This window comes from Anomaloglossus baeobatrachus, chromosome 7, assembly GCF_048569485.1.
Source record: "Anomaloglossus baeobatrachus isolate aAnoBae1 chromosome 7, aAnoBae1.hap1, whole genome shotgun sequence".
Classification (NCBI taxonomy): domain Eukaryota; kingdom Metazoa; phylum Chordata; class Amphibia; order Anura; family Aromobatidae; genus Anomaloglossus; species Anomaloglossus baeobatrachus.
Window position 1 is genome coordinate 277,071,911 of NC_134359.1, and position 13,074 is coordinate 277,084,984.

The following is a 13,074-nucleotide window of genomic DNA, read 5'->3' on the forward strand; positions in this document are numbered from 1 at the left end:
AGCCCGGTTCTATGTCCCGTCCCCCCCCCCCTCTCCTCCTCCTCCCGCGCTCCTGCTGAATATTTCATCCCATCTGAGGAGGAATTAATGGAAGGAGACGCTCTCTGCTCTTCATCCATTAAAAGCAGCCCTGGGAGGCATCGCCTTGGCCCCGTCTCATGTGCCCGCCGAGTGCCAGAGGCAGAGAGGCTGCCCCCGAGGGTGAGTGCAGGCAGAGAACGAGCACCTCAGCTATCCCTCCCCCGGGGACCGGAGGAAGAGCGTGCGAAAAAGGGGCAACCGGGCCAAGACGGGAACCGCTCTCCATCAGTCGTAGCCGCCATCCTGCGCCGGTACATGGCGCCGGATGAAACCTCCAATCCTCGCTGTTTAATGTTACTTTCCACAGTTTATCTGATCTTTGGAAAGCTGGGTTCTGTGTATGAGGAAATGGAGGCAATAATGGAGAACAGAGCTTAATGTCACCCAGCTTTCCCGGGATCGGATAGGACGGTTTGATGACAAATTAACCCTTGTGTGCGGTTTCTTGTAGGCCACGTTTACCATGCACAGAGGGGGCTCCCTGTCGGAGAGGCTGATACGCGCCATCTCCTCCATCCGCTCTCTTCCCGGAGACACCGTAGAGTCCCTTATCCGTAAGGTAAGAGCCGCGTGTGACCTGTGTCTGATAAATGCGGACCCCACCTATGTGGAAAATGGGGGTCCTTTAGAATTTGGTGGAGAATGAATAGAACACACAACATCTTCATCCCCCTCCCCCATTCACTTCTATGAAAGTTACGACAAAAAGGGGCACTACTGGCCCCAGCGTAACGCGGACTGCGCCCGGATGGATTGTCATGAATCCGGCCTCGGGTTAGGAGACCACCATTTTCCACATGGATGCAGGACCCACTTCTAACCCCAATCATTTGCTTACGCCATGAGTACCCGTGTTCACGATTCCCCCTTTAACTTTGTCTTTTCTCTCCGTCTACAGGGGGCCAACGTCAATACCCCTCATGACACCCTGATGCCCCTGCACAGCGCCTGCATGGTGTGCGACTCCGACTGCGTGGAGCTGCTCCTGATTAAAGGAGCTAATGTCAGTAACATTATTAAAGGAGTATTCCGCTTTTATGTCTGGATAATTACCGTATTTTTCGTTTTATAAGACGCACCCAATAGGAAAAAATAATTTTTAATGTTAAAATGAGTGTCCATCTTGTAATGCTCACCAGGGGGGAGCGGCGGTGGTGGAGCACCTCAGGAAAGTCACAGGAAGCAGGGAAGGCGATGCTGCGGGCTCAGAGGAGGGGGTGTTGCCTCTCAGGAGGGTCAGCGATACTGCGGGCTTGGGGGTTGTCGCGGTGGGTGCTATTGATCTGCCAGTGAGCTGTGGGGCTGAAACTGCAGTGGAGCAACTTAGGAGGGTCACAGGACGGGGTGTCTCGGTGGCGGGTGCCATTTATCTGCTGGCAGGCTGCGGGTTTGTCGCGGCGGGCGCCAATGATCTGCTGGCAGACCGCGGGGGTGACAGTGCAGTGGAGTGACTCAGAAGGGTCACAGGATGGAGTGTCTCGGCGGTGGGTGCCGTTGATTTGCCGGTGGGCTGCGGGGTGACACTGCAGTGGAGCAACTTAAGAGGGTCACAGGATGGGGTGTCTCGGTGGCGGGTGCCATTGATCTGCTGGCAGGCTGCGGGGGTGTCACGGTGGGTGCCAATGATTTGACGGCGAGCTGCGTGGGTGACACTGCAGTGGAGCGACTCAGAAGGGTCACAGGACGGGGTGTCTCGGCGGTGGCTGCCCTTGATTTGCCGGCGGGCTGCAGGGATATCACGGCAGCAGGCGTCAATGATCTCTCGGCGGGCTGTGGGGGTGACACTGCAGTGGAGCGACTCAGGAGGGTTACAGGACGGGGTGTCTCGTCTGCGAGTGCCATTGAGGCTCCCTTGAATCGTCCGTAATTGACCAGATGAACTTCAAGAAAATGGCCGCAGATAGGACTCTGCGGCCATTTTCTTGAAGTCTTTTGCATCAATCTGCACACGCGCTGCCTCCACGGCCATTTTTTATTATATGTCCATAGTGTCAACCGCGGGCGATTCAATCGAGCCTGCAATCAGCTCAATGCACCCGCCGCCGAGACACCCCGTCCTGTGACCCTCCTGAGTCACTCCACTACAATGGTGCCTGCTGCTGCTGCAACACCCCCACAAGCCCACCCGCAGATCAATGGTGCCTGCTGCGACACCCCCGACCCTGTGACCCTGCTTCCTATTTTCCCGCTCCACCAGCCATATCTGTTTTGTAAGACGCACCCCCATTTTACCCCAGCTTCGGGGGAAAAAAATGCGTCTTACAATCCAGAAAATAATCCTTGCAGAATGAAAAGTTCTGTCTCCATTTTAAAGACTTCTGCTTCCAGAAAACATTTCCTGTGGCTTTAAAACCAACACAAACTTATTTTCTATTTTGGGGCTGAGGGTTTGCTACAGTTGCATCCTCAGTGAGCTGAACCGGGCTGAGGCTGATACATTAGCTCACAGAGGATTATGGATACACTGAAGCGGATCCTCAGCTGTGAGAAGTATTTAGTATATCTAGTACATGGCTGTGTTTTTGTGCCCCGCAGGTGAATGCCCTCGATGGCTACCAGCGCACGGCCCTGCACTACGCAGCGGAGAAGGACGAGACCTGTGTGGACATTCTCCTGGATTATGGCGCCAACCCAAATGCCCCCGATGGAAATCAGGACACCCCGTTACACTGGGCAGCTTTCAAAAACATGGACGGCTGCGTGGAGGCGTTACTAGAGGGGGGTGCAAACGCCAATGCCAGAGACTACAATCAGGACACCCCACTAAGCTGGGCAATAATGAAAGGCAACCTAGAGAGCGTGCGGCTGCTCCTGGGATACGGGGCACTGCCCGACACCATTAACCTCAAAGGTCAGTACCCAGCAGGGCGGCTGGCGATTCTGTTGGGTAGAGGCCTGGGTGGCAAGAGGGAGGAGGAGTGCCTTGAACTGCTGCACAATGCTTGTGGTACCCTCAGGTTCCAAAAAGGAGGAGGGGTGCCCCTCGAGGCCGCCCGGGATGGCCAGCTATCTCGGCGTCTGTTCAATCTGTGCTCCACTCCCGGGACTTTGCAAGCTTTGGCAAGGCGGGCGGTGAGGGCCAACCTCATTCCAAGCCAATTTTCACAGGTCGTGCCCATGTTGCCTCTTCCTAAATCCATACAGAACTACATTCTGCTGGACTGACCACATATCTAAGGACGGGAGAAGACCACCGAGCTGCCATATTGTCCCCCCTACCCGGAGCGGGTGTTCTCCTAGTGTATATGGCAGACTTGACTCCTCTACATGTTAATGTGGAAGGTCCTCTCTGGACCCGGGGAAGCGAACCCAACTCTCCCCAATGGCTGGATGATGGGACATCAATGGTTCCCAGTATAAATTAGGTTTTGGAGGATGACGATGGGGGGGGGATGTCATTTAGTTGCTGTCTGTTTGTTTTTGTTTTTTTACCAGGCAGATTAAAGCGGTGTGCTATCTGTGTAACCTAAAAATTGTCGTCCCTGGTTTGTCTCATCCTTTGTATATACATATACGTTCATGTATTTTCCCTGAGAGACTGGAGGAATCCGAAGGTAGCGGCTTTTCTCCTGTAGAGGAGCGGCGCTCACTTCAATCTGCCCGATGCGTCTCTTCCCCGGGATCATCCGTCAGCAGAGAGTCAGGAGGACGCCATACACATCAGAAGGTCCCACAGACACTGGCGGGGGCGGCTGACGTTTATCTAGTGTGTATGGGATCCTTAAGAATGAAGGGGTGGCTTAGCGCTGCATCCCCCTCTTGTATCACCCCTGCCCAGCGCTGCATCCCCCCTCTTGTATCACCCCTGCCCAGGGCTGCATCCCCCCTCTTGTATCACCCCTGTCCAGGGCTGCATCCCCCCTCTTGTATCACCCCTGCCCAGGGCTGCATCCCCCCTCTTGTATCACCCCTGCCCAGCGATGCATCCCCCTATTGTATCACCCCTGTCCAGCGCTGCATCCCTCCTCTTGTATCTCCTTTGTCCAGCGCTGCATCCCCCCTCTTGTATCACCCCTGCCCAGCGATGCATCCCCCTATTGTATCACCTCTTACCAGCGCTGCATCCCCCTCCTGTATCTCCCCTGTCCAGCGCTGCATCCCTCCTCTTGTATCACCCCTGCCCAGCGCTGCATCCCCCTCTTGTATCTCCCCTGTCCATCGCTGCATCCCCCCTCTTGTATCACCCCTGTCCAGCGGTAAATCCCCCTCTTGTATTACCCCTGTCCAGCGCTGCATCCCCCCTCTTGTATCACCCCTGTCCAGCGCTGCATCCCCCTCTTGTATCACCCCTGTCCAGCGCTGCATCCCCCTCTTGTATCACCCCTGTCCAGCGCTAAATCCCCCTCTTGTATCACCCCTGTCCAGCGCTGCATCCCCCCTCTTGTATCAACCCTGTCCAGCGCTGCATCCCCCTCTTGTATCAACCCTGTCCAGCGCTAAATCCCCCTCTTGTATCACCCCTGTCCAGCGCTGCATCCCCCCTCTTGTATCAACCCTGTCCAGCGCTGCATCCCCCTCTTGTATCACCCCTGTCCAGCGCTGCATCCCCCCTCTTGTATCACCCCTGTCCAGCGGTAAATCCCCCTCTTGTATCACCCCTGTCCAGCGGTAAATCCCCCCTCTTGTATCACCCCTGCCCAGCGCTGCATCCCCCCTCTTGTATCACCCCTGCCCAGGGCTGCATCCCCCCTCTTGTATCACCCCTGTCCAGGGCTGCATCCCCCCTCTTGTATCACCCCTGCCCAGGGCTGCATCCCCCCTCTTGTATCACCCCTGCCCAGCGATGCATCCCCCTATTGTATCACCCCTGTCCAGCGCTGCATCCCTCCTCTTGTATCTCCTTTGTCCAGCGCTGCATCCCCCCTCTTGTATCACCCCTGCCCAGCGATGCATCCCCCTATTGTATCACCTCTTACCAGCGCTGCATCCCTCCTCTTGTATCACCCCTGCCCAGCGCTGCATCCCCCTCTTGTATCTCCCCTGTCCATCGCTGCATCCCCCCTCTTGTATCACCCCTGTCCAGCGGTAAATCCCCCTCTTGTATTACCCCTGTCCAGCGCTGCATCCCCCCTCTTGTATCACCCCTGTCCAGCGCTGCATCCCCCTCTTGTATCACCCCTGTCCAGCGCTGCATCCCCCTCTTGTATCACCCCTGTCCAGCGCTAAATCCCCCTCTTGTATCACCCCTGTCCAGCGCTGCATCCCCCCTCTTGTATCAACCCTGTCCAGCGCTGCATCCCCCTCTTGTATCACCCCTGTCCAGCGGTAAATCCCCCTCTTGTATTACCCCTGTCCAGCGCTGCATCCCCCCTCTTGTATCACCCCTGTCCAGCGCTGCATCCCCCTCTTGTATCACCCCTGTCCAGCGCTGCATCCCCCTCTTGTATCACCCCTGTCCAGCGCTAAATCCCCCTCTTGTATCACCCCTGTCCAGCGCTGCATCCCCCCTCTTGTATCAACCCTGTCCAGCGCTGCATCCCCCTCTTGTATCAACCCTGTCCAGCGCTAAATCCCCCTCTTGTATCACCCCTGTCCAGCGCTGCATCCCCCCTCTTGTATCAACCCTGTCCAGCGCTGCATCCCCCTCTTGTATCACCCCTGTCCAGCGCTGCATCCCCCCTCTTGTATCACCCCTGTCCAGCGGTAAATCCCCCTCTTGTATCACCCCTGTCCAGCGGTAAATCCCCCCTCTTGTATCACCCCTGCCCAGCGCTGCATCCCCCCTCTTGTATCACCCCTGTCCAGCGCTGCATCCCCCCTCTTGTACTAGCGCTGCCCTAAACCCCTTGGTTGAGCTGCAGTTTTCCCCATTTGTTTGCATCCTGCTGGGTGATCAGGGCATAAAAAAAATAGCATGTGGCGATAAACCAGCCCTGACCCCCCCCCCCCCCTTCATACTCCGGATCAGTGGGGGGCGATAAGCCATTCCTTCGCGATATGGGAAAAAAACCCTTTTAAGAGGTAAGGAAAAAATATACCGTATTTTCCGGATTATAAGACTCACTTTTTTGGGGGGTAAAAGGGGGTGCGTCTTATAATCCGGACATGGCTTACCGGGGCTGCGGTGGTGGCGCAGGGTCAGAAATACTGAGGGCTTGGAGGATGGTGGTGGTGTGGGGGGGTTCACTACAGTGGAGCAGCTCAAGATGGTCACAGGATTGATACTGTGGGATGTTGTGGCGGTGGGCGCCATTGATCTGCCAGCGGGCTGCTTTGAGTCGCCGGTGGTTGATGTGATGGGCTTCAAGAAAATGGCCGCAGAGGCTGATCTGCGCATGTGACACCTCCGCGGCCATTTTCTTGAAGTCTATGGCGTCAACCGCCGGCGATTCAATGGAGCCCACAGACCACCTGCAGATCAATGGTACCCGCCGCCGCAACACCTAACGAGCCCACAGTATTGCTGACTATCTACTGACCCTCCTGAGCTGTGAAACCCCCTCCTCTTTGCTAACAGCATCGCCGATTCTGCCTCCTGTGACCCTACTGAGCCGCTCCACCACAGCCGCACTCCATGCGGCCATTTTTTTGACGTACATCACGTCAACTGCCGGTGATTCAATGGAGCCCGCAGCCCACCGGCAGATCAATGGCGCCCACCACCGCGACACCCCACGAGCGCACAGTATTGCCGACCATCCACTGAGCCGTGACGCCCCATCCTCCATGCCCGCAGCATCGCAGACTGTTCCTCCAGTGACCCTCCTCAGCTGCTCCACCACCGCCACTCCCCATGCGGCCATTTTCTTGAAGTACATCACGTCAACCATCGGCGATTCAATTGGGCCCGTAGATCAATGGTGCCCGCCGCCACGACACCCCACGAGCCCACAGTATCTCTGACCCTCCTTCCACTGATCCTGCTGAGCCGCGACACCCCCTCCTCTGAGCCCGTATCATCGCCAACCCTGCCTCCTGTCACCTTCCTGAGCCGCTCACCTCTGTTGAGCTAATATAAGACGTACTAGGACTATATATATATATAATATATATATATATAGTATATATATTTTTATATTATATATATTTTTTTGTCATATATATATTACATATATATAATGTAAAAAAAATATAATTTATATATAAATATAAAATATATATACACTGACCCTGATTTTAACAGAAAAAAATATTTTTTTCTATTTTCCGCCTTCAGATTTGAAGTGCGTCTTCTAAAACGAAAAATACGGTTTTTGCAGGAGCAAAAATCATGTCCATCCAGTCTGTGCAATCCGGCTACTATAATATGTGTTGATAGCGCCTCCCTAGTCAGTAGGCTGAATGTAGTATTGCATTCGGACTGAACTGCAATATCATGCAAAAAAATAGTGGCGCTATTAGCACAGTCCTTTATAAGCAATAATTGCTCAGTCCCTGGCTCCGGCCTACATCGTGGGTTTTCACCGTACAGCTCGTCGTCTTGTGCTGAAAAGGTTAAAGGGTTTTGTAGACAATGACAGATTGTCCCTACGGGCAATATCCCGGCTTTCCCTCCTTTTACCACATTACTCCACCCTCTCCATTGACCTTTACAGAGATTCCCTGAGCCACGAGGATGCGCCTGTCACTCACTCGGTTCCCATTCTTGCCCTGTAAGAAATCCCGTCTTCCGGCTCAGCAGAGGTTAAATGAACCAAGGGTTGGCGCTATGTAGGGCAAAGTAAGTGGGAACTTCCATAAGGAATAGATGAAGACTCCCGGTGATTGACTGGCCGCGGAATTAACCCCTTCATACCAGGCATATTTTGGGTTTTAGTGGCCAGATGGAGGGTGTCTCGAATGCGTTGGGTTATCCACGCTCTACATACAAATCATGAGACCTGGGATTTTGCTGAAATTTGCTTCTGGAATCTGGACGCTATATTGACTAAATGGATGTGTATTTTCCTCAACAGAACTCTTAGGCGGGCTTTGCACGTTGCGACATCGCAAGCCGATGCTGCGATGTCGCACGCGATAGTCCCCGCCCCCGTCGCAGGTACGATATATTGTGATAGCTGGCGTAGCGAAAATTATCGCTACGCCAGCTTCACATGCACTCACCTGCCCTGCGACCGTCGCTCTGGCCGGCGACCCGCCTCCTTGTTAAGGGGGCGGGTCGTGCGGCGTCACTGTGACGCCACACGGCAGGCGGCCAATCGGAGCGGGGGGGCGGAGATGAGTGGGATGTAAACATCCCGCCCACCTCCTTCCTTCCGCATATTCTACGGGAGCCGCGGTGACGCCGGTAGATGTTCCTCGCTCCTGCGGCTTCACACACATCGATGTGTGCTGCCGCAGGAGCGAGGAACAACATCGGACCGTCGCGTCAGCATAATTATGGATTACGCCGACGCTGCACCGATGATACGATTACGACGCTTTTGCGCTCGTTAATCGTATCATCTAGGCTTTACACACTACGATGTCGCATGCGATGCCGGAAGTGCGTCACTTTCAATTTGACCCCACCGACATCGCACCTGCGATGTCGTAGTGTGCAAAGCCCGCCAAAGTCTGACCCTGGATTTCTTAGTTTGCTCTACCGTGGATCCATACAAGAATAAGCCCCCCACCCCTGTCGTAAGGGGGCTAACGTTTGGCTTTTTCCGAGAAAAATAAGCAGCATGATGTCTATTCCACTGCTTTTTTTCCCCATGCCGGCGCTAAAAATCCATGCGGAAAATTTCCAGTGCAAAGTTTACGTTACCCCCCTGAACATGTGAACACACGAATAACGGTGACTGCTTTGTGGTCTTAATTTTCTATCACTGCCGTGGTGGACATGGTTGCTGTCTCCCTGCTTAAAGGGGTGGTTCACTACTCTGCAATAGTGGCCACATTCCTGAAAAACTGATCGGGTGTGATGACTGCCACAAGGTGGCGCTAGACACTACTTTAGTCAGGCAGTAAATGGGCACAGAGACGTGGTCAGGATACAAGCCGAAGGTCAGGGTTCCAGGAGAGTACGTACAAGATACAGGAAGCAGGCGGGGACGTGGTCAGGAGGAAGTCTGAGGTCTGAAGCCGGGAAGTAACAACAGAAACGGGGGAGGACAGGCAGAGACAAGTAAACAGCAGTCCGGAGTCGAGAGACCAAGATCTGAACACTCGGAGCCAACAGCACAACTGTAAACAGGAAGTACGACTGGTGGCGTCCTGGGCTAACACACTCCCTAATGACGCAGAGCAATCACCGGGAACAAGAAGCATCTGCGAGAGTACTTCCCAGGACCAGCGTGAAACAACCAGCAGAGCACTCATCATGCAAAACGCTCTGCACCATAGGCAACATATACCGTCTCTGCAGGAGAGCACAATACAGAATGTTCAGCACAAAAAATCATGACATAGGGAAGGATTTTTCTAAATACCTTGTTCAGACAATTCTGCCTCTCAGTGGCGCTATTGTGCTCTGTTCATCCCCTTTGTGTGACCCCCGGGCTCTGTGACCCCTGAGATCCGGGATGTCACGTGACCCAACATCACCGAAGCATGGCCCCAGTCTTCCTGGGTGACTGCACTGTGGGCGGTGTTTCACCACTCATTACAGCCCAGTATCTCGTGCGCTCTCTCCTTCACTGCAGAGCGCCGCAAGCAGGAGCGATGCCGGGCTGTGATGAGCGGTGAAACCCCGCCCACAGCCCAGTCACTCAGGAAGACTGGGGCTGGCCTCCGTGATGTTGGGTCAACTGGAAGTTGACGTGACATCACCGGATCTCAGAGAGCGCCTGGGGTCACTTCATGGGGATGAGCGGACCACAATAGCGCCGCTCAGAGGCAGAATTGGCTTAGTAAGGTGTTTAGAAAAAGCACCCCCATCAGTTTTACAGAGAAGTGGCCACTATTGCAGAGTAGTGAACCACCCCTTTAAAGTTTTTCTGGGCTCCACAGAAATTTCTGCAGTCGCTCTATGGTACTGTAGATTGCCCATACCTGTAAATGAGCAATATTCGAAATAGAAGAGAATCCTGACAGTGTGCACATTACACACTGGTAGATTTCAGTAATCATAAAGTGCCTGCACAAATTTATGTTCCTCCCGAAAATTCCTTTAAGTAAACGATGGAATAAATAACGTCAAGGACGACTATTTACTGGGGATATAACAGTTCAGAGTACATGTGGACATGAGCCAGGGAAGGGTGCACTGATCCGCACACGCTAATGAGCCTTCATAACGATGGGAAAACGATCATGTAGAGCGAGTCACCGCAATTCACCTGTGACCCACACAGATTACTATCAGTCTCTATCTACTAGATCAAGCCTGGGGGTCTGGCAGAGAAGAGGCACCCACCATGGGTCATTAATCTTTTTATTGTTGGACTATCGGGTCTCACTCCGCTGCCCCAGCCCTGCCAGAACCAGAAACCTCGGATCGAGTCTCCTTCTACTGATATCATATTAGGAGATCAGCGGCCGGCGTGCGGACAGTAAACAGCTCGTGACGGGGGCTGAGCTTTGGCCACAAATGCTTAAGACTCTGGATGCAGACGGATCAAAGCCACACGGTGACCCTGGTATACGGCACTGGAGCTCATCGGGTGTCGGCATAATTTATCCGCATTACCTAATTTGTATACCTTTTACTTCAAGGCACTGAATTGAATTCAGTATTAAAAAAAAGCCACAGAAGAGGCAGCATTGGAGTATTTTTATGAAGCCTGAGTGGCTTGTATTAAATAATGGCTCCAAAGCTAATACAAATGGCCACTTCAACTTCTGTAGTGCTGGTATGGCGCATAGAGGAGCACTCGAGCCCCTGTATGGTGCATAGAGGAGCACTCGAGCCCCTGTATGGTGCATAGAGGAGCACTCGGGCCCCTGTATGGTGCATAGAGGAGCACTCGAGCCCCTGTATGGTGCATAGAGGAGCACTCGAGCCCCTGTATGGTGCATAGAGGAGCACTCGAGCCCCTGTATGGTGCATAGAGGAGTACAGGGGCCCCTGTATGGTGCATAGAGGAGCACTCGGGCCCCTGTATGGTGCATGGCAGAGCACTCGGGCCCCTGTATGGTGCATAGAGGAGTACAGGGGCCCCTGTATGGCGCATAGAGGAGCACTCGAGCCCCTGTATGGTGCATAGAGGAGCACTCGGGCCCCTGTATGGTGCATAGAGGAGCACAGAGGCCCCTGTATGGTGCATAGAGGAGCACTCGAGCCCCTGTATGGTGCATAGAGGAGCACTCTGGCCCCTGTATGGTGCATGGCAGAGCACTCGGGCCCCTGTATGGTGCATAGAAGAGCACTCAGGCCCCTGTATGGTGCATAGAGGAGTACAGGGGCCCCTGTATGGTGCATAGAGGAGCACTCGGGCACCTGTATGGCGCATAGAGGAGCACTCGAGCCCCTGTATGGTGCATAGAGGAGCACAGAGGCCCCTGTATGGTGCATAGAGGAGCACTCGAGCCCCTGTATGGTGCATAGAGGAGTACAGGGGCCCCTGTATGGTGTATAGAGGAGTACATTGGCCCCTGTATGTTGCATATGTTTCATGCATAGAGGAGTACAGGGGCCCCTGTATGGTGTATAGAGGAGTACAGGGGCCTCTGTATGGTGCATAGAGGAGCACTCGGGCCCCTGTATGTTGCATACAAGAGCACAGGGGCCGCTTTATGGTGTATAGGGAGCACTGAGGACCCTGTTTGGTGCATAGAGCTGCACTTGGGCCACTGTATGGTGCATGGAGGAGCACTCAGACCTGTATGGTGCATGGAGGAGCACTCAGGCCCCTGTATGGTGCATAGAAGAGCACAGGGGCCCCTGTATGGTGTATAGGGAGCACTGAGGACCCTGTATAGTGTATAGAAGAGCACTAAGACTCTGTATGGTGCATAGAGGAGCACTCAGGCCCCTGTATGGTGCATAGAAGAGCACAGGGGCCCCTTTAAGGTGTATAGGGAGCACCCAGGACACTATATGGTGCATAGAAGAGCACTCAGGACCCTGTTTGGTGCATAGAGCTGCACTTGGGCCACTGTATAGTGCATAGAGGAGCACTCAGGCCCCTGTATGGTGCATAGAGGACCACAGGGGCCCCTGTATGTTGCATAGAAGAGCACAGGGGCCCCTTTATGGTGTATAGGTGTTGAGGAGAGCCATAAGATGAAATACTTGATTAACCTCTGGACATAGAGCACTGTGAGAATCAATTCTCTATACATAAGCCAGTCAGTTTTCAGAGGAAGCAAAGATGGCCTCCGATGACATCACAGACCCTACCATCAGCATGGATCCACCAGATGACATCCCTCCCATCACCATGGATTCATCCACTGAAGTCAGCCCCGCCCATCAACAGCAACACAGATCTCCCCACTGGCTAGCCCATGAACTGTCCCACTAAATGGTCTTATCTGAACTTGTGTACGCCCCTTGCCTATATCAGAGACCGCACGGGTTCTCCTGCTCTGTTCGGTGCCATCTTTACTGTGATCAAGAAGAGATTTCACATCCGACTGTGTCTGGTGTGAATTCTTTTATGCATGCACTTGGTCTACACCAATTAGGCCAGGCAGTAGGCAACAAGTGATCTCTGGTTAAGAGTTCATCCTAACATAGGGAGCACTCAGGACACTGTATGGTGCATAGAAGAGCACTAAGCCCCTGTATAGTGCATAGAGCTGCACTCAGGCCCCTGTATGGTGCATAGAGGAGCACTCAGATCCCTGTATGGTGCATAGAAGAGCACAGGGGCCCCTGTATGGTGTGTATAGGGAGCACTCAGGACCCTGTATGGTGCATACAGGAGCACTCAGATCCCTGTATGGTGCATAGAAGAGCACAGGGGCCCCTGTATGGTGTGTATAGGGAGCACTCAGGACCCTGTATAGTGCATAGAAGCGCACTCAGGCCCCTGTATGATACATAGAGGTGCACTCAGGCCCCTGTATGGTGCATAGAAGAGCACAGGGGCCACTTTATGGTGTATAGGGAGCACTCAGGACACTGTATGATACATAGAGTTGCACTCAGGCCCCTGTATGGTGCATAGAAGAGCACAGGGGCCC

At 53.8% G+C, this 13,074-nt stretch overlaps 1 protein-coding gene across 2 annotated transcripts in view; it reads left to right on the forward strand.

The window, feature by feature from the left end:
- The window catches only part of ASB8 (ankyrin repeat and SOCS box containing 8), a 9,843-nt gene extending 6,301 nt beyond the window's left edge, over positions 1-3,542 (forward strand). For both annotated transcript variants that reach the window (XM_075318193.1, XM_075318194.1), the window contains 3 exons: positions 533-640; positions 980-1,084; positions 2,617-3,542. In XM_075318193.1, coding sequence (XP_075174308.1) covers positions 533-640; positions 980-1,084; positions 2,617-3,246 — 843 coding nt within the window. In that variant the 3' untranslated portion in view covers positions 3,247-3,542. The remainder of the gene's footprint in view (positions 1-532; positions 641-979; positions 1,085-2,616) is intronic.
- The last annotated feature ends 9,532 nt before the right edge of the window (positions 3,543-13,074 follow it).